Below are 22,683 nucleotides of genomic sequence, written 5' to 3' on the forward strand. Positions count from 1 at the left end.
TCATGTGACAATTTGGCCAGCTGCGTTTTCAGTGCGTGATTGGCTCTCTCCACAATTCCAGAAGATTGTGGATGATAGGGGGTATGCAGCTTCCATTCTATGCCCAACATCCAACTTAATTTCTGAATTAGTTGGGCAACAAAATGAGGTCCCTGATCAGAATCAATTGCATGGGGAAGCCAAAACAGGGCAAAACATGTTGTATCAAGGCCTTAGCCACAGTGACAGCGTCTGCCTTGCATGTGCAATAAGCCTCAATCCATCCTGAAAAATGATAAATTATAACCAGGATGTGATGCCAGCGCTGTTTATGGGGCAAATCTATGAAATCAATTTGTAGATGTTGAAAGGGACCTGGTGCCGGAGGACTAGAGGCCAAGATTGTATGAATTGGCTGTCCAGGGTTAAATTGCTGACATGTGAGGCAAGCAGCTGTCACTTGAGCCAAAATAGGTGTAATTTTAGGTGCAAAATACACTTTTTCCAATTCTAATTGCATCCCTCCTTTGGACAGGTGGCCCACAGAGTGGGTGGCCTGTGCAAGAGAGAAAAATAGAGAGGCAGGAAGAATGAGGCATCTATCAGGAGAACATCACATATTATCAGGAAAAAGGTAGCAGCCAGAAGAGCGCCATATGCTACACTCAGCTTCCGTGGCAGAAAACTGAGCAGTAGCAAGATCTGAAAGGGAAGGGGAGGAGTGAGAGGGGAGAAGGGAAGCCTGAAGGGGATGATAGGGAGATGGAGGTGCAGAGAGAGCTGCCACTCGAGAGGCTGCATCAGCAAAGGCATTCCCCTGAGAATCTGTGCCCTTGGTATGGGCAGAGCAGTGCATGATTGCAAGGGAGGAGGGAGAGAGAAGGGCAGCAAGAAGAGACTGAATCAAAGGGAAATGAGAAACCACCATGCCAGCACTGGTGTGATAGGCACAGTGGCTCCAAACAGTACCAGCAAAGTGAGCAATTTAAAGTCATAAGAGGAATCAGTATAAATATTAACAGAGTGGCCTGTTGCAAGAAAACAGGCTCGCATCAGGGCGAAAAGTTCAGCAGGTTGAGCAGAGCGGAAAGGAAGAGAACAGGCTTCAAGAACCTCAGAGGGGGAACAAACAGCATGTCCAGACTTAAGGACAGGGCCATCATAGAGACAAGAACCATCAGTAAACAGAATGAGATCAGGATTAGAAAGAGGAACGTCAGAGAAATCGGGACGGGGCTTAGAAGAGTGTTCAACTCCAAGCAAGCAATCATGAGGAACAGAATGGGGGGTGCCATCTATGGGCAATGGCAAAAGAGAAGCGGGGTTCAGCAGGGCACAGCATGCAATGGTAACGTATGAGGGGGTAAGCAGAATTTTCTCATAATTAGTTTTGCGCTGTGGGGACAGAAAATGGATGAAGCAAAACGGCTTCAACCTCATGTGGCACCAACAGAGTAAGAGGGTGACTTTGAACAATATCCATGGATTTTTCAAAGAGGAGGGCTGCAGCAGCTAAGGCACGAAGGCAGGATGGGTAGCCCTGGGCCACAGGATCAAGTTCAGTACTGAAATAGGCGATAGGGCGTGGTTTACCACAAAAACCTGTGTAAGGACACCGGAAGCAAAGCCGTCGCATTCATGACAATAAAGGGCAAACGGCTTGGCATAATCAGGACAGTCTAAGGCCGGGGCAACGGAGAGGACCTGTATGAGGTGATGAAAAGCAGCCTCGGGTGTCCAAGTAACTGGGCCCTGCAATTCGCCTGTGGTAAGAGAGTAGAGGGGTTTGGTTAATTCAGAATAATTTGGAATCCACTGTCTACAATAATTGGCTGTTCCCAAAAAAGCCCTCACTTGGCGTTTAGTCTCAGGTCTGGGAATACTGAGAACTGTGGTCACTCAATCGGTGAAAAGGGTGACCGCGTCATGAGAGATCAGATGACCTATGTACTGTACTTGGGGCTGGCAGAACTGTAGTTTGTTATGGGACACCTTGTAACCTTTATGTACTAATTGTGTGAGAAGGTACAAGGTGTCCTGGTGACAGGCCCAAGGGGAAACTGAGGCCAGGAGGAGGTCATAAATGTATTGCAAAAGAACAGAATGTTGAGGGAAAACAAGGTCAGAGAGGTCAGCAGCCAGGGCTTGAGAGAACAGGGTGGGGGAATCACGATAGCCTTGGGCTAACGGGTCCAAGTCTGCTGACCAGAACCCCAAGAGAACGCAAAGAGAAACTGGGAGTCAGGATGTAAAGGCACTGAGAAAAAGGCAGAAAACAGATCAATAACAGATTCCGAGGGAATCTGTAAAAACAGAATAGCAGGATTTGGCACAACAGGGTGTTTAGGAATGACAATATCATTGACGGCCCTCAAATCTTGAACAAATATATAAATTTGGTTTCCCTGTGAATCAAAGTGACCTGCCTTAGGGACAGGAAGAATAGGAGTATTGCAAGGAGACTGTATTGGTACCAGAATACCAGACTGCAAGAGCGAATTAATAACAGGAGTAATACCCACAACAGCTTTAGCTGAAAGAGGGTATTGTGTGACAGGTCAGAATAAAGAGGGAAAGTAGAGATGGAAACTGGGTGTCCCCGGAGAAAGGACCCAGAAAGACAGGACCAATGTCCCTTTAAGGGAAATTTCCCAGAGACTACAGACAGACAACGATGTGGTTCCAACCCAGAAATAAGTGCACATGAGAATTTGAAGGAGCAGATTGTAGTTTATTACTTACGTAAGGAGACAGCGATTACACAAGCATGTCTGCCTGAGCACAGGCAGACATTCCCCTATATACCTCTACAGCGTTTTAACCCACGTGATTTCATATAGCAAGTGAGAGAATTTCTGGCTGTGACATGCACCTACAACCTGTGCAGTAACACTCTGTATCTCCCATCAGCCGTTACACACAGCGAGAAGTTTAAAAACTCACTCTGACACATCAGCCCCCTCTCCTCCTTTGCACACGCAATTACCCTCGCCCATCATGGAGTGGAATTTCCACATCATCAGATGATATTGCAAGGACAAATCGAAACTCAAGTCTTCATCTTTTCCCTCTTTGCTGCCTCCCCAATTAAAATTCAGCTTGACAATCTGCATAGTTCAGCAGTGAGATAAGCAAGGAGGCGCGAAAGAGACCCAACTGCGTTAAAATGATTTTGAGACACACTAGCTCTTTTTATTTTCATTTCTGTCTGACAAACAATCCTGTGCTTCCATCCCTGCTTAATGGCAAACCCTTGTTTTAAGGCAACCACATCCTGTTTCTGTGGGAGCATAGAGATTTTGCTCTGTTTATAATACCAAGAAACACATGCCTGGCTTTAACGTTTTGGCAAATGGCTGTCACCCAGAGTTAAGCCTGCTTTACACATGCTGCATCTTGATATCCTAGTTTATTATAAAAACTCTGTGTGTGTGTGTGTGTGTGTGTGTTCTCTTTAGTTGTTTCTTTGTTGTTTACACAGGGAAGCACTCTAACACGGTCTCTGCCCTCTGCAGTCTGAAGTGGTCAAGTCCAGAATTCCACCACCTCAAGTCTCCTACTCATTCTGCTCCAGGGGCAGATTCATGCATTTCAGGAAAAAGAGGGAGGACTTGGATTTCTGAGAGATTCTAGGGGGCAGCCTTGTTCTTTCCCCAATCCCCAAACATTGCATGGCTTGCAGGCCCCGCATCCAATGTTCACATCTTGAGTGTGGATGTCTACAGTGGTGAAGCCTACACATGTAGTAGGCCTTGTAGGTTTCCACATGTTCTGGAACCCAATGTGGTTGGGGATCCAGCTTGCATGGAAGGCCAGTGTGCATAGGCTTCCCCACGGAAGGCATCCTACACTAAAGACACGGATGCTAGGGGACAGGGTTGCAGTTAGAGTTATCAGGTCTCCGGTTTTCGGCCAGAGTCTCTGGTTTTTGGGGGGACCCTCCGGCTCTCCAGCTAGCACCCCTTAATCTCTGGACTCTCAGCTTCATTTTTTTTAAAAAAAGTTTCTAGGTGGTCTGGTTCCCGAGATATACACCAAAACGTCAGCCGCCGCCCCCCGCGACTATTTAATCTGTTTAACTGATACGACGCTGAAGTTGGTTCCTAGTTCCCGGTTCCTTATTTGCTTGAAAGTTCAAAACACTAAAAAAGAAGAGTTGACAACTACAGCAACTTCAAACCTTAACATGTCTCTGAACCCCAGAATATATGTTGGGGTACCCTGTATGATACATCACTGTGATCGGGGGACTCTCCCTGTCAAGAATAACAATACATTTATGCAATCAAAATCATCAGGCTTCTGAGATTATCATAAATACATAATGATGTCATAAAATCATTAAAAAAAAGTAACTGGGGGTGCCCACCCCAAACTCTGCTCTGGGCCAGGACAAATCATATACCCCAGGAAAGGGGAGGGTGTCCTCTATGAGATGCCACTGCGTCCCGCCTGGCCCAGAGCTTCTGCTGGGCACAGGGCATGGAGGAGGATATCTATGCAAAATCAAAGCAGACCAAAACATACAGGAAAAAATAAGTAACTGGGGGTGCCCACCCCAAACTCTGCTTTGGGCCAGGACAAATCATATACCCCAGGAAAGGGGAGGGTGTCCTCTATGAGATACCAGTGCATCCCATCTGGCCCAGAGCTTCTGCTGGGCACCGGGCACGCACGGGTGCATCAATGCAAAATCAAAATGGACAAAAACACATAGGAAAAAATATGTAACTGGGAGTACCCCCCCCGAAATCTGCTCTGGGACAGCACAAATCATATACCCCAGGAAAGGGGAGGGTGTCCTCTACGAGATGCCACTGCGTCCCGCCTGGCCCAGAGCTTCTCCCGGGTGCAGGGCACAGAAGAAGGCATCTATACGAAATCAAAGCAGAAAAAGACATACAGGAAAAATAAGTAATTGTGGGTGTCCACCCCAAAATCTGCTCTGGGCCAGGACAAATCATACACCCCATGAAAGGGGAGGGTGTCCTCTATGAGATGCCACTGTGTCCCGCCTGGCCCAGAGCTTCTGCTGGGTGCAGGGGAAGGATGAGGGCGTCTATGCAGACAGAAAGGGTAGAGAATCTTCTTACTCTTACTCATTTCTCAGACCTCTTTCTGAAGTGAAGGGTCAAATCTGTAAAGAAGTTTGGAGCAGCCACGTTAAAAGATAAGGGCAGGGCATTCCAGGCAGGGGGTTGCCAACCCTGCTTGGATATGGATGTCTTTGCAGAGGATCCCTAGTCAAGCTTTACCAACAGCACAATCCAAACTATATCTACTCAGAAGTAAGTCCTGTTGAGTTCTATGGGGGCTTAGTCCCTTAGTACGTGTGTTTACAATTGCAGCCTTCAGGGGCATCCATCTTTACTCCCGAATGCTCCCAACTAACAACTCCACAACACTAGGCTCCTTTCTTCCTACAGTGACCTTTTGGTGACTGGCCTGGCCTGAAGGCACTTAAACCCTTCTTGCCGAAAGCAAGTAGGCTAGATTAAATGTTCCCTACCCAGGGTCCATCTTTTAGCTAAAATGTCTAACTTAATTTCCAGTCAGATATTTTTTTAATTGTACGCTCCAAGCAACTGTGATTGATGCTTAATGTATCATGCTTAATGACATCACTCGGGCCCGCCCCATGACATCACTTGGGCCCGCCCCTAAAATCTCAGGTTTTGGGATGCTTCTGACCTGGCAACCCTAGTTGCAGTAGCTGGAGCTGTAGTAAGATGGCTGTATTATGTGTCATCAGGCCATGCCTCCTACGCTGTTCAGCCAGTGTGGTGTAGTGATTACAGTGTCAGACTAGGACATGGAAGACCAGGGTTCAAATCTCTACATTGGCCATTAACCTCTCTTTGTGACCTTGGGCCGGTCACTGTCTCTCAGCCTAACCTACCTCAACAGAGTTCTAGTGAGGGTAAACTGGGGATCAGGAGAACCACATTCACCACCTTGAGTTACTTGGAGGAAAGGCAGGACAGAAATGTATAAATAAATATATGGCATTGATTTATTGCCTTTTTGCCAATGCACTCAGAGTGGAATTTATTTATTTTTTTAAAGCGATGTCCCACCTTCTTGTCAGATGACAGACTATATGAGCTAACAGTACACCAAGCTATACGCAACAAAAACATCTAACAGAACAAAAAACCATGCTGCCAAGCAAAGCAAGACCAAAAAACACAAAAACAGAACCAACATTAACTGAGCCCAAATACCTTATAAAGTAGCCAGGTTTTAGCCTGCCATCTGGGACCACATTACATCTGAACCCAACAGACTTTCCTGGAGAGGGCATTCCATAGCACTGGCCCCACAACTAAAAAGGCTTTGGGCCTAGTGGCCATCTGCGGAGGCTCATTAGGCAGATTGAAAATGAATACTTACAAATTATGGTGTACAATTTAATAGACATGATACAAAAGGGGAAAGGGCAGGAAGGAATAAGAAAACATGATATCATAATGAGGCAGAGCTGTTTTGATGATGTCACAGACAGTCAGCCTGAGTAAGAGCTTAAGGACAGGAAGCCAAGTCAGTAGGTGAGTAAGAGAGGCAGAAACTAAAAAGCAGGACCCTGAGGAAAGGGTAGGTGATGGAAGAAGAGGCCTGTGTGTATAAGGAATATTTTAAGAAGGATAGGCAATGATGTTTGTTTGACTGCTTACACACCACACATTTAAAGCACATAACTTCCTCCAAAGGACCCTGGGAACAGTATTTTCTTAAGGGTGCTGAGAATTATAGCTCTCTGAGGGACAAACTACAGTTCCAAGGTTCTTTTGGGAAGGTAATATGCTCACATTTCTCATGAGTCATGAGCACATATATATCTGGCTATTATCAAGCAGCCGCACCAGTTGTTTTTAATATGCTCTTCTTCTACCACTACTACTTCTTCTTAGCATTTTAATATTGAATACATCCCAGTGCTAGTTTTTGACATTTCCAGAGAGTCTTGGCTCCATCCCCTATTGAACTCTTTTTGCCTCCTTCTACTGAATCCTTAAATGGCACCCTTGAGCAGGAAAAGAGGAGGCAGCAGGCCAAAATTAGTAGGAAAGGAAGAGCATAATAAAAAAAGGTGTTCTCCAGAACAAGCAGAAGAGAAAAGGAAGAGGAGGATTCTTAGAGCATATCCACCATACTATAAATCAGTATTGGCTTTATGCCAACTGAAAGCTTGTGGCTTCCCCCAAAGAATCTTGGGAATTGTTTTGTGGTTAGGTGCTGAGAGTTCTCTATTACAAAACCTTAGCCACCCATGAACTGGCTCTCCCAGAAGCAGAAATCATCTTCGAACCAATCTAAGTTTCTGGTGTGGATATACTATGAGAAGGAGAATTAGAACCTTAGTGATTGTATTCAGTTAAGTCTTATTCAGAGTAGACAATTTATATTAATGAAACTTAGCCATGTCTATTGTCTTCAGTGGGTCTACTCTGAGTAAGGCTAGCATTGAATACCACCCTAGTAGCATTATTATGATGGAACTCGTGGCTAGAACTGAAAAACATATAATTTTTTAAATGCACTGATTTATGCCATGCCTCAGTCATTAACATCCTGACAGGAATCCAGCTGAAAATAGTGAAAAATTGTGCCATGTTGTTTATTCCATGCTATCTTTATGCCAGCCAGCCAGCTAGGTAGCTACTGATGCCTGTTGTGTCCCTTCTCAAGCAATCCATTATTCAGACAGCTGTTGGTAGGATTGCCAGTTCTTGAAGTTAGAAGTTCTGTACTTGATCAGAGTCAAGAGCAAGTCCAGTGATAGAGCACAGTGTTTTTTGGAAGATTTTGCTGAGGTGGACAGATTTGTGCAGAATTTGTATATGCTAATATAAACATATACAGTAGGGCCCCGCTTTACGGCACTTTGCTTCTTGGCACTTCACTAATGCGGCAGTTTTTAATTGTGTCCATGTCCCATATGTTCGCCACTTGTTCCGATTTTGTAGCGATTTTGCAGCATGGCGCGAATTGGTGGCGCCTGACGCCCTGAGCGCGTCAGAGCTTGGAAACGTTCCTTTTTTAAACTACAATTGGGCTGATGGGAGTTGTAGTTGAAACAAGGAACATTTCCATGTGATAACTTTGCAAAGAGGCTTAGGCATGTCTGCTGTTTTGTAGGAGCAAAAGACCAGGGGCTCATTAAGAATCCATTGTGTAGTTAACTTACAACTATACTTATAGTACGGTGGTATACATGGTTACTCAGAAGTAAGTCTCTTTGTGTTTCATGGGGCTTACTTCTGAGTATGTGGGTATAGGATGGCAGCCTAGGCTTTGGTTTAGGGTTGACATTGGGAAAAACAGGGTTCTTTAACAACTGTATGGGAGGCAGAAACTCAACAGATCAGACCTTTTCTAGTATGGAAATACAATTATGGGCAAAGATTCACCACAACTACTCTCTCATTTTGTATGGCAGTCATTTTGTGTTATGCCCCCCCCAATGGCAGTCATTTTATGACTGATGCCGCAGCACTCTCTTAAAATTTGAAATGTGCCTTCCAGTCCAAAAAGGTTGGTGACCTCTGCTCTAAGGTAAACAGAGATAGAACTCAGCATAGTAGAGAAGGCTGTAGGCAGGTGATCTGTGTGCGCCTGCTCAGTCTTCTGGCCAGGTGACAACTGCTGATGGGCAAATTCAAGGACCCTGATTCCCCTCCTTACAGATTTTTCTCTTGAAACTGAACTGGGACCAGATAGAGGACACCTTCAAATAGAGGACTGTCCCGGCTGTGACACCTCTTCAGATAAAGGCCACCTTCCCCGTACATTAGGACATATAGCCATCCTCAGAAGCACCTCATACAGTGTGTTGGAGCCACAATCCTAGCTTTCTGACAGTGGTGTCACTGCCACTTACTGGGACAGGGAAGGGCAAGGCAGCAAGGAGGTTAGCATGGTGTGGGCACACTGGTGGGAGTGCTAAACTGGTTCTGCCAGTGCACCTACACCATGTCAACTTCCCTGCCACCTTATCTTCTCCCTCCTGGTAAACAGCAGTAACATTGCTGCCAGGAAATTGGCATTGCAGCTGCACCTCACCAGGCAAGTCACTTCTGCCCATCCTAGATTTTGCCAAGTGCAGGGGAGGTGCTCAGTGTTTTTTTGGTAAGTCTCAGCACCAAAGCTGGCTATTGACTTCACCTGTACTGCTATAAAAATGGGGGGAACACAGGATGGAGAGATACCATCCTTGTCCCCTTGTTTTTGTGGTAAGTGGCATGAAATCAAACAACAACAAAAAATCTGGTCAGGTGCGCTGGGAACCCTGTCAGACAGGACTCTTTGCATTAGGTTGGATTCAGGCCCATACCAAACAAGCAACTCTGGGCCCCACTAATCTTTGCCCGCAGCTGATGGGCTGAGCAAGAATATTGGCCCTGTTCAAAAAATGAAAAAGAACTTTGGGGTGTATTTTGTGGGGGTGATAGAGGGCAGCTGAACTGAAAAGAATAAACAGCAGGTGAAGAAAGAGGAAAAAGAGGTTTAGACTGGTTTGCCAATCTGGGTAATGTTGCTGAAAAAGAGAGAGAATTTTCCCTTCCTGGGTTTTCCCCTGTAAATAATTTATTCTTAAATATTGTTTGTTTTTTCCCCATTGTGTGTGTGTTTGCTGCGGGAAGGCTGTGCCTGGATGTGGAAGTTGCCCTGCTTGCAGGCTGCAGGATTTAAAATGGCTGCTGTATACTGTGCTTTCCATTTGCTGCTGAGGTGCCAAAGCTAGTAAGCTCACTCGTTTTCTGTGGGGATCACCCTCTGGACCCTGACCCCCAGCCCTGACCAGATATTGAAATTGTTTGTTTCAAAAGTTCGCAACTACTCTCTCCTAGTCTAGGAATAAAGAAACATCATCTGACTAACAGATGATCTGTGGAAACTAGGGTTGCCAGGTGAGAAGCATCCCAATGTCTGAGATTTCAGGGGTGGGCCCTAGTGATGTAATGGGGGCAGATCATAGTGATGTCACAGGGGTGGGCCCAAGTGATGTCATTAAGCATGATACATTAAGCATCAACCACAGCTGCTTAGACTAGTATTCAATTCAAACAAAAACTTTTCTCTGATTGGAAATTGTTAGAAATCTTAGCTGAAAGATAGAGCTTGAGTAGGGAACATTTAATCTAGCCTACTTGATTGTGGCAAGAAGGATTTAAGTGCCCTCAGGCCAGGCCAGTCACCAGAAGGCCATTGTAGGAAGAAAGGAGCCTAGTGTTGTGGAGGTGTTAGATAGGAGCATTCAGGAGTAAAGATGGATGCCCCCAAAGGCTGCAATTATAAAAACAATTACAAAGCCCCATAGAACTCAACAGGACTTACTTCTGAGTAGATATGGTTTGGATTGTGCTGTTGGTAAAGCTTGACTAGGGATCCTCTGCAAAGATATCTATATCCAAGCAGGGTTGGCAACACTCTGCCTGAAATGCCCTGCCCGTACCTTTCAACATGGCTGCAGGGCCGGTCCCAAAGGGTGGCCAGGTTGGGCCCTGGCTAAGGGTCCCTGGAGTCACAGAGGCCCCTGAGGGGCCTCTCAATAGGATGGGGAAGGAGTAGCGCTCCTTTTCCACAATCCACGGCAGAGTACCTGTCGTGGATCACAGAGAGGGAACTTCTTCCACCCGCCCATCTCTTCTATCTTTTGAGGCTGCACGGGCTGCACTCACAGGACTGCCATTATCCAAGATGGCAGCCAAGGTTTCCCTAAGGGGCTGAAGCCTCTGGCGCCATCTTGATTGATGGCAGCGATGCGCGCGTGTAGCAGCCCGCACAGCCGCAAAAAACAGGAGAGACGGAGCCAGCGGATGGGCGGCAGAAGCTTCCTCCCTGCGAGAGACAGGTAGGCGCATGCATGTGCGCATGTGTGAGCGCATGTGCACCAGGGCCTAGGGCAACCTGGTGCCCAGCCGGCCCTGCATGGCTGCTCCAAACTTCTTTACAGATTTGACCCTTCACTTCTGAAAGAGGTCTGAGAAATGAATAAGAGTAAGAAGATTCTCTACCCTTTTCTGTCTACCTTGTGGGCTGCTATAAACTCACTTTGACAGCCAATCCATTTCTGTGAGTAATAATTGAGAGAGAGAAAATACACATGGTTCGATATACCTTCACAGACAGCAGCTTGGGAACAACAATTGCAGCCACATTTCCCAGTATGTGAATTCTCTTTTGCCACTATTGGGCAAGAAATAAACCGTCATGCAACCAACAAGGTGCATCATCAGTGGGTTTAAGGGGGTTGAGCTGAACGCATGGAACCCCTGTTGTTGCTTCCATGGACGTAAGGGTTAAAGGTAAATTAAATATAAACAGAAAAACAAAAACAAAAGACAGTAATGATTTCCTAAATGGCTGATACCAACAACAACAAAATTCCTATAAGGCAGAAAACTCAGCATCCCACAACCAGTCAGGATTCCTAACCAAAAACCCAAACCAAGAAAATCCTGGCAGCCAGTCAGCCAAGGTCACAGAAATCCCCATGCAGCACAACCTGACCCAGGGGCTGAAGTTAGTGCAGAAAGCTGTGGCACGATTGCTGACAAGAGTGAGACCCTATCAGCACATAATACCTCTGCTCTGAAATCTGCACTGGTTGCCGATTTGCTACCTGGCCAAGTTCAAGATGTTCTTTCCATGCTACGGGTGCCACATAATACTTGTTTTGCTCTTGTAAGAAATCAGTCTTTAGTGTGACAGCACCTACACTTTGGAACTCCCTGCCTATTGACATTAGGCAGACACCTTCATTGTACTGTTTTCAGCACCTGCTAAAAACATTCTCGTTTAGGCAAGCCTACCCAAGCATGTAGAAGCTATTGTGTTTTTTATCTGTTTTTAACTCATTGTTGGCTTTATTATTTTGAAAGCTTTTAAACACCTGTCTTTAACTGTTTTTGCCAATAATTGTATTGTTTTAATTCCTTGTAAACCCCTTTTAGGTTTTTTACAATAAAGCGGTATATAAATGTTGTAAATAAAATACAAAAATAAATATTGGAGTCACTGTGGCTCTTGAATCTCTTCTCACTTTTAGGAACAAAGGAATCAACCTTATACCAACTCAGGCCATTTAATACCATGTAGCTCAGTACTGATGACATGGACTAGCATTGGCTCTCCAGGATTCCAGGCAATAGTCTTTTCCAGAGATTGGATTTTGGACCTTTGCATGCAAAGCATATGCCCTACCACTGAGCTACAACCCTTCTCCTTTTTAAAAAAGTATTCTTTAAAATCGTTATTTTCAATTCATATAAAGCACATTTGAAGCACATGAATCACACCACAGAATCATGGGAACTGTAATTTGTTAAGGATAGTGGGAGCTATAACTGTGAGGGGGAAACTACACTTCCCATGATTCTTTAGAGGAAGTAATGTGCTTTAAATGAAGAAATATTTATATAAGTATGACTGTCAAAGATGTTTATTATTGACGGGGAATTTGGGGGTCCAATGGACCGGAGGTCCTGAAGAAATTGAGGACACAGTCTTGTAGCAAAAAGGTAGGCCTTTATTTAGTAAGGGAACTTACAGGTGGTCAGTTTCCCATGGTGTTTGATGGAGCTCTCTCCATGGCACTGATGTTCACAAATTTATACCCTCCAGGACAAAGAAATTAGCATCTTCCAATCCAAAAGTTATACATCATCAACACATTGTTATGATGCTGCTTACATTAAAACTAGCCAACCAGATAATAGTCAGAAACTCTAATACCAGCCCATCACTTCTTGACGTAATACATTCCAAAGCTGGGTCTTTCTGACCTGGTAGAGACACTTAGTCTGCTTAAACAAGGTCTTATACATCAAAATCTAATCTTCAGGGTCTTTCTGTCCTAGCTTACTGAATATTCCAAGAAGAGACCTTGCAAGTGACACTAAAGAAACAAAATAACAGAGAAGAGATGTTCAACTGTGATTCACATATTGAGTTATTATAACTTCAATATTCAATATTCCTAAAAAATATATAGCTTATTAGTTTATTATAAAAATTCCACATCATTATTTACACAACCTGTAAAGATATATGTAGTGCAATCCTATGTTTGTTTACTCAGGAGCAAGTCCCAATGTATTAAATGGGGTTACTCAAACAGGAAAGGGTACACAGAACTGCAGCCTCAAGTGATAAGGAACACTCACCCAACCCAAAATTCATAAACAGTATACTTATACTTTTTATGCTTATTGGATTTTAAAGGGATTTATTTCTTGTTGTGAGCTGCCTTGGTTTCCAATCGGCAGTCCTACCTCACAGGGTTGTTGGGAAGACTCCATATACATACACACACTGGAGCTGTAAAAATACATAGACCCCATATAATAGTTTATTGTCAAAATGAGTTGGCCATTGCAGAACTAAAAAAAAAAATCAGTATTAGTTTCCTACATAATAAAAGCAGTGATATCTTTTTTGCTTTAAAAATAGAATTGGAGAGGGACTGAAAGATTTACAACACAAACGCAATCCTTTGCTATGTTCACTCAAAAGTCCCATTAATTTACAGCACAATCCTAACCAAGTCTATTCAAAAGTAAGTCGTATTGAATTCAATAGGGTTTACTCCGGGTATGTGGGATTTTCTGTGGTGGCCCCCGAACTCTGGAACAGCTTACCTGAGGAGATATGCCTGGCGCCTACGGTACTTTCTTTTAGGCACCAGGTTAAGACCTGGCTATACTCCCAGGCATTTTAATGTTTTTACGTTTAATTTTGTTAGTTAATTTGCTGCTATGTGTTATTGATTTTATTATATTATTGTATTTTAATCCAGTTTTGTACACCGCCCAGAGAGCTACTAGCTATGGGCGGTCTAGAAATGAAACGAAATAAATAAATAAATAAATTGACATTGCAGCTTTACTCCCAGAAAAACAAGTATCGGATTAAAGCTTCATATTGGGAAGGTTTTCAAAACACTGCCATCTTCAACAGCCCAGGAAAATTTAAACTTGATTGACTCATGAGCAGAAGAGAAAAAAAGACTTTTGGTACTGCTGAAAGCTATATACTTACTCAGTTTATGAGATTTTCAGATAAACAGGAAAAAACAATAGTTTTCTACCTTTGCAATGGAGTCTTAAGTGCTGCCTGGAGGCCCAGAAATTCCTTGTCAATCACAACCCTGTTTTGGCTACAAACCTGAAAGGGCAGGGTTATAGCAGCCAGCTAGGAGATTATTTCACAGAAGTTGCGGGGGGGGGGGACAGCTGATGTTTGGGTGTATACCTCGAGAACCAGACCACTTAGAAACTTTTTTTAAAAAATGAAACCCGAGAGTCCGGAGATTAAGCTGACTCACCCAGAGACCTGGAGAGGACCCCAAAAATCTAGAGTCTCTGCCCAAAAGCTGGGCATCTGGCAACCCTAAGAAACACCATGAGACCTGTGCCACCCCTTTCTAGTAAAGTGGACATAATAAAAGGCAACAACCGTTCCTTTGCAGCAAGTCTGAGGCACTTCACTGCCTGAGCCAGAAGATAGGAACCAGATGTCAAGATCTGGAAAATCTATGGACAATGAGTCCATAGTTTAAAGCCTTAAACAATTTAGGCCCCAAATGTCTGAAAGACCACCTCCTTCCGTACAGACCCTCTTGGTAGTTCCACTAGCCTCAGACATTCAGGGTGGGGGTGGTGGCGGCCCGGGAGAGATCATTCTCTCACAGGGCCTAGCTTGTGGAATTCCCTCCCCACTAGGGTTACCAACCGTACTCTTTTAAGAGTACATGTACTCTTTCTGAGATGGTGCAACAGCATACTCTTACTTATCGAAGCCAAATGTACTCTTTTTGAAATGACAAAATGATGGTAACCCTACTCCCCACAAAGGTGCATCTGGAACCTTCAGTATATAGTTTTCATCGTATGCTAAAGATGCACCTCTTTACCCTGGCCTTTGACACCTGAGATATACCTTTGCAGGAACCACCTTAGTCCTGTGATTGAAATATGTTTAAAAGTGTTTTTAATATTAAATTCTAAATTGCTGTGACCCGCCCTATGACCTTAGGTGAAGGGTGGGTAAGAAATAAAATAAATAATAGTAACCATACTTATGTTTTAAACAGTGTTTGGGTAATATATATGTAGGCATATATGAAACAGAAGAATGAGTAACATGAGTATAGGTCAGAGATGGGGAACCTGTGGCCCTCCAGATGTTGTTGGACTCCAGCTCCCATCAGCCCCTGCAAACAGGAGTGGTTGGCAAGGCTGCACAGATGAGGCTGCATTACTCTCCCAGCTTCCCAACACCATGCGCCACTGCCAGCAGGGTGCAAGCATAGCATCAGGAATGTCGGATTGGCTCCGCTTGTGCACCACACCACACCAAGCACCCTGCTGCTTTGCTCCTCCCTCTCAGTAACTGGCAGCGATGCATGGTGCTGGGAAACTGAGCGAGACACACAGCCCCACCTGTGCAGCCCTGCCAGCTACTCCTGTTTGCAGGGGCTGGTGTGTACAACAACAACATCTAGAGGGCCATCGGTTCAACATCCCTGGCATAGGTTATGTGTAGATCATTGTAGCATGTTTATAGTGCTATTGGTTATGGAAGATGGGGTTAGGGGGGGAGAAGCACAATGGGACATTGGAGAATATGTTGTAGATATTGTTATAATTGCTGTTTGGTTTGTTTTATTTATTCTGTTATTATGTTACGTATATTGAGATGTATTGTTTGTTTATTTAAAATGTGATATATTGTTTTTCCTTTTAATTGTATCAATATGAATTGTATATTATATATTGTATATTGATGTTTATGTTGTAAACCGCCCAGAGAGCTTCGGCTATGGGATGGTATAGAAATTTACTAATACTAATACTAACAACAACAACAACAACAATAGTTTATTACTGTTGGCCCCAGTCTAGAAAATTAGGTGTGTTCATATCCCATTGAAAGTACAGCTAAGGGACAAGCTACATGTTATATTAAGGGTGTTAATAAGGGCCATAGCTCAACGGTAGTCTGAGAGAGCATCTGCTTTGCATGCAGAAGATACCAGGTTCACTCCCCAGCATTTTGTAGTAGATCTGGGAGAGGACCCTGTCTAAAACGCTGGAGAGCCACTGCCAGTCAGTGTAGACACTATTGGGCTAGATGGACCAGTGGTCTGACTCGGTATAAGTCAGTTTCCTGTGTTCCTGTGTTGCTGCACTTGACTATGTTTTTGAACAAAAATAGGTGCTGAAGAGGTTGGGGTGAGCTGGATCTGGACTGCTTTGGATGGAGAGGTGGAGTTTAACCCTTCCCCCATGCTGCTGCGGTCTCAGCAAAAACCACTTCCCTGAAGCTACTATGTGCATAGGGACGGAAGCTTCCATTCAGACTAGGGATGTGGGAGAAATTTGATTCAGTTCACATTTAAAACCAAATTCATCAGATTTGCACTTTCCAAAACAACATGAGAATCGAAATCCTGCCATCCTTCGAAATGTGCACATCCACATTTTGTAATGCCGTTCTCCAACTAAGCAGTGTTTGCAAAAATTAGGGGAAAGCGTACCTATGAATATATTAGTGAAAATAACATACAAAAACGCATTATATGATGAGAAATTGCTTGCAAAAATGTGTACATTAGTCAAAACTGCCTACAAAAATGTGTGTAGTTGGAGAAATTCGCATTAAAATTATTGAGAATTTTCATGAGGATTTTTTTAAAAATAAAAATCACAAATTGCTGCAGAAATGTGGAGAACTGAATTTAAGATTGGAAAAATGAGACACGGGGAGAACAGAAATCGGCAGATCTTTCCACCCCTAATTCAGGCCCCTGACAACTTTCCTCCCAACACAAATAGGAGCTTCAGTTGGGTAGTTTTTGTCTGGAACTTAGCAAGGTGGAAAGGGCTAAACTCCCCCTCTCTACCTGCCACAGTCCTGATCCATCTCTCCCCACTCTTCACAGCAGTTATTTTTCTTCAAAAAACCATTTATTGTATTTAATGAAATTGCACTCATACCATGTAGTTTGGCTCTAGAGTTGAAATACTATACAGGGACTGTGCGACTTTGAGCTTGGTAGGGCTTAGTAAGCAAGCATAGGATCAAGTGATACCTTGCACAGGATTGTGACCATTGTTACAGCTGGAATCCCATACACACTTACTTGAGACTTATTTCTCTGTAAAAATGTATGGGAGATGATGTTTCTTCCTCATAAATATCCTCCTGATATAACAACACATTCCTCTTGCCATTTATCATATACGGTAATACCTCAGTTAACAAAGTACATGCATTTCTGGACTTTACTTCTTTAACAGAAATTTTGGTACCAGAGCTAGGAGTAACATGGAAAGAATAGGGATAGATTCCTACACCACAGAAAAGAAGGGCAGTTCAACATATTTCAGATAACCTTTTATTCAAAACTAACAATTCACATGTCTGAAATGAAACAACCAGGTCTGGTAAGCCTTGCATACAGACCACTTGATGGCTTCTTCCAAAACGCATCCGGGGATGCCTGCCTTGCCTTTTTCCTTTTATCATGTAGCATCTTGCTATAGCAACCTAAAGCTCTGAGCACAGTTCTCTTCTCCATACACTCGAACAGACAGGCAAGGGGCAGCCGCCGCCACCACCCTGTGCTTGGACTCTCTGTCTCTCTCTCTCTGTGCCGTCTTCCCCTACACTCGACCAGGGCACCCAAAGCACTGTTTACTGTGGAGGCCCCTGTGCCACCTGGCAAAGAGCACCATTCCAGCCACATGCGAGAGAGCTGCCTGCAGCAGCCACAATCCAATAGACAAGGAGCCACATTCTGACTATGCACCCAAAAAAGACTTTGTTAAAAGGAGCTTCTTTTCTGGGGGATTTATTAACTGAGGTATTACTGTACTCAACTAGCTAGCACTTACATGTATGCACTATACCAGAGCTTGGAAAAGTTACTTTTTTGAACTACAACTCCCATCAGCCCAATGCAGTGGCCATGCTGGCTGGGGCTGATGGGAGTTGTAGTTCAAAAAGGTAACTTTTCCAAGCTCACCCCCTCCCAACAGAAAACTGTTAGATGGAGTCAGAATATTGTGTTACTAGCAGTGGAACCCAGCTAGTGCTGTTTTAGCGTTCAGGAAAAAAATCATGTTGTCTGGAAAGGCTCTTCCTTGGGATGATGACAAACGTCATATTTAAAGAGACGCCACAGTCAATTCTTGACCTGTGGTGTGAGCCTGGCTTCCTCCTGGCTTTGCACTTTGCATGACAGTTTATAATCTTATCAGTTCAAATGCTGGATCAGCTATCAGTCATGCTGCTCTCCCCAACGCTTCCAGTGTGTAGCTCACCTTGGTTTGCATGTAACTTTTCACAGTGCTGCATATTTGTTTATCCATTTATACTTTCATCCTTCACTTCTAATTTAAAAAATGCAAACATTTTTAAAGCGTTGCAAAACCACTCAGAGGATAGGGGGGTGGGGTGGGGGTGGGGGTGGGGTGTTGCCTCGGCAATACCATGTGTGCTAGCCAGTTGGCACTGTGCATAGCCACCTTTTCATGCAAACTAGCATCACTGTTCCCCCCCCCTTAGGGGGTAAAAGGTACATTTGTATTAAGGAGGGTCCCAAACCAGCTCTACAAATCTTATGCCTGTCTTTATCCTCAGTTTGAGTATTCACTAAGCCCCAGTGAGATTCAGAGCACATCCACATTGTTAATGATTCAAACGGTTTTCGATAGATTTTAGCTTGAAAGGAAGACAAGACTCCTAGGTAATTTTACATGACAACAAAGGCCAGGATGAGGTATGCATGGTTAGGTTCAATACTCCTTGTTTGCACAAGGCCTTACTGAAATTTCTCTTTCATCCAGATCTCAACAGCCAAGTGAAAGGGACTGAAAACAAGAAACGCTACAGTGAGATTTTCCGGAGTCTGGACGCCCTAGAAATTTCAATTGGAAATGCGTATGTATCCAAGAAGGGTTTCATAGTGCTCCCCACAATACAGTGCTCACCACTAAATTACTCTGTGCAATTGTGTATGTAGTACATGACTGCAGGGAGAAAGGTTAATGCCAACTGGATGGTACAGGCCTTGACTCAGCAGCTGCCTCCATGGACCACTGTGGCTACTGAAAAAGGAGTTGCTACAATCACAAAAATGGCTTAGAATTGTACAAACAATAATTTTACAGACCTGTCCAGGATTTTATGCTTTTTCCAGAATTCGAGGGTGCAAAGTCAGAAGAAATCCCAGCTGAATATTTCTAGGTTGCCTGCTCTAAGGTGTTGGTAGCTTTGTTTGTAGAACAGTGCACACGTGTGCTTTTTGAAGGTTGCAAGTTGCAAATATACATGCTATGCTGCCACAGAGATTCTGCCCCGAGTAACAGGATTAAGGAAGTGGCTGGCATTATATTGTACATTTATTTATTTATTTATTTATTTAATTTAATTTAATTTAATTTAATTTAATTTAATTTAATTTATTAAATTTATTGAATTTCTTAGTTGCCCATCTGGCTGGCCATCCAGCCACTCTGGGTGACGTACAAAATAGGCATACAAATATAATAGACATTAAAAATCTGAAAACAATAATGATAAAATCTAGCTCGTTGAGACAATACATATGTTTTGATCACCCAGTCATCAAATAGGCCACTTTTAAAAAACAGTGTATTGAATATCCAAAATTACAGATATTTGCAATGTTTTACTGTATTGTTTTTCACAAGAGCCAACTAAATTATGCACAAAGGGCAAGTGTGAGCACGCTCCAGGTTGTTAAGCATAATTGAGATTTCCTGGTGTTCAGGATATAACGTAAGAGTGAGTTGCTCAAACACTGATTTACTTTTTGAGCAACCTCCTGTAAGGAAATAGCATCACGTCCACAACCTTGAGAAGCATCTCAGTTGGATGGCTGCATTAGGGACCGCATATATTCCGAGTGAAAAGGCTTGTCTCTCTGCAGAGGAGCACAAATAGAATACTGTTGGACTCTGATCTTAGGAAGGGACATTCACTGAGTGAGCAACTCAAATCCTTAGGGAATTCACATTCATGAGCTGGCCAGGACTCCATGCTCTCCTAGAACTCTTTTCTTCAGGCACCAACAAACCCACCTAGAGACCATCAGATGCCATAGGAGTACAAGACTCCAGACCAAAGTATGGCCCATTTAAGTGCTGTCCGCTCTTCACTGAGGGGCAGAGTTTGTAGCAGTGATGAGGGCCTGCTTAGGACCAAACTACACATGATGCTAGTTGCATCCCTTGCAGTGCTTTTTTCTGTATTTAAGAAAAGGCATGGGGGGATTTTAATTAAGAATGCAGTCCACAGTGAGGGGAGGTTTAACTCTCCCTCTGCAATTGCAACTAAACACACATACACAGTCAAGTTTCAGGGGGAAAGGTCCCAATAGTACCAGTAGGGACCTTTTTTCCTCCCCTAAGCCTAACCTAGCCAGGATTCATTTAGTGTGCCTAATACCTGTGGGACCTAAACAGGGCACATTTCTAGCAAGCAACTTTATATTTATTATCTGCTACTAGGGATGGAAGGACCTGTCAATTCCATTTCTCTCATTTTTCAAATCTCAAATTAAGTTCTCTACATTTCTGCAGCAATTTTCCATTTTTTAATTCTTCAGCATTTTAGTGCAAATTTCTTCTAAGAAATACATTTTTGTATGCAGTTTTGACAAATGTACACATTTTCGCAAGCAATTTCTCCTAATATAATGCATTTTTGTATGTTATTTGCATTAATAACGCATCTTCCCCTAATATATGCCTTTTTGTAAACAATGGTTGGAGAACTGCATTGCAAAATTTGGATAAGTGCAAATTTCAGAGGTTGGCTATGTTTCGGCTCTTATATTGTTTCATAAAGTGTGAATTTCATAGATTCAGCTTTAAATGCAAACTGAATTTAATTTCTCCCCCATCCCTATCCGCTACATATCCTTTCTTTAGCATACAAAGGAGTCCCAAGCAGTTCTCCCATCTAGACACTAGCTAAGGTGAGACCTGCTTAGCTTAAAGCACTGTTCTTCAACTTGGATCCCCAAATGTTCTTAGGCTACATTTCCCATCAACCCCAGCCAGCTTAGCCAATGGCCAAAGATGATGGGAGTTGTAGTCCAATAAGGTTGAAGAACAGTGGCTTAAAGAATATAGCAGCATCCTCAGTGCAGTCCTGTGTTGAATGGAGCTTCCCTACAAGCTGGTTGTGCAAACAGAATAATATCCGGAAAAACTTACTATGCAGGCAAATCAAAGGAAAGCAGTTCCTATTTATATTTCCATGGCAGTAGAATAAGCTTGAATTGTTCTGTGGAAAATGTAACCCTAGGCAGAAGATGCAGATGCAACCCTGATAGATATGCTATTGCTGGATTTGCTTCAGCTTGCCAAGCAAATTTGGGGAAAAGAGGGAAGGAAATCAAGGCTTCCGGAGTTTCACGCAGCTTTTGAGTTTATCAAACCAACTTGTTTGACAAGCTAGTCCTGTTGTAACTTTAAGGGACACGTGCTTCTCTTGGCATGTTGCCATTAGAAGATGGGCCTTCAAACTGATGAATGAGAGGCAAGAGGACTGCTTCGTGTCTTTGCCACCATGTGTGCACATAAGCAGGGAGCCACAATGGATCCTGGTTTCCTGTTGAGAGTACATGTGTAATATATTTAACCAGAAGCATGTACTTATCAGTGCACACCTTGCACATTTATGGTACTCAGTCAGGATGGCCCAATATATTTTGATTCTTGAGGTGGAAAAGTCCAAATGGTACCCTTCTCCCAGCATGGTAAAAATCTAATAATAAAGGAAGATAATAGCACCTAAAATCCACTCCCCAAGACAGCTACATCATTCTGCATAATGGTATGCCCCATCTTGTATGTTTGTGGTGGTGGGGAATAATTAATTCTGACTTATATGTAATATTCCTTATTGGGTTTTTTTCTTGTTTGCAGGGCAGTTGATATGTTCATTGATGATGCTAATGACAATGGTACTGAAGTCTCAAACCCACAGCCTGAAAAAGTACAGGTATGATGATCCTGACTCCAGGCTGAAAAATTATTAGTGTGCTTTTAAAAGCTGCTATGTTCCATCAGAACAAAAGTAACTGAATTTCTTTCTTTGCATGATAAATTCCCCTGTAAATTCTAATCTAGGAAAAACCACAATATATCCTGTCTACTAGTAATGATAGACCTCCGTGGCGCAGAGTGGTAAGCGGCAGTAATGCAGCTGAAGCTCTGCTCACGGCCGGAGTTCGATTCCAACGGAAGGAGGAAGTCGAATCTCCGGTAAAAGGGGTTGAGGTCCACTCAGCCTTCCATCCATCCGTGGTCAGTAAAATGAGTACCCGGCATATGCTAGGGGGTAAAGAAAGGCCGGGGAAGGAACTGGCAATCCCACCCCATATATACATCTGCCTAGTAAATGTTGCAAGATGGCACCCTAAGAGTCGGAAATGACTCGCACTATAAGTGCGGGGACACCTTTACCTTTAGTAATGCTGGGGTTGCCAGTGTGGTGCCAAGTGTGGGTAACAATGGTGCTCTTGAGGACTTGCCTTGGTGTCCACAAAACCTCTGAGCACACTCTGCCCATCCACTGTCCCCTTCATCAACAAATAGCAAGGGTGGTTACCTTTTTCATCATGAAAAGTACAGAACTGGAGGAGGAAGTTTGAGAACTGTC

At 43.5% G+C, this 22,683-nt stretch overlaps 1 protein-coding gene across 4 annotated transcripts in view; it reads left to right on the forward strand.

The window, feature by feature from the left end:
• GMIP (GEM interacting protein) overlaps nucleotides 1-22,683 on the forward strand; it is a 118,653-nt gene that overhangs the window by 42,845 nt on the left and 53,125 nt on the right. For all 4 annotated transcript variants that reach the window (XM_061614468.1, XM_061614469.1, XM_061614471.1 and 1 more), the window contains 2 exons: nucleotides 18,837-18,930; nucleotides 21,948-22,023. In XM_061614468.1, coding sequence (XP_061470452.1) covers nucleotides 18,837-18,930; nucleotides 21,948-22,023 — 170 coding nt within the window. The remainder of the gene's footprint in view (nucleotides 1-18,836; nucleotides 18,931-21,947; nucleotides 22,024-22,683) is intronic.

This window comes from Rhineura floridana, chromosome 3 (assembly GCF_030035675.1).
Source record: "Rhineura floridana isolate rRhiFlo1 chromosome 3, rRhiFlo1.hap2, whole genome shotgun sequence".
Lineage (NCBI taxonomy): Eukaryota > Metazoa > Chordata > Lepidosauria > Squamata > Rhineuridae > Rhineura > Rhineura floridana.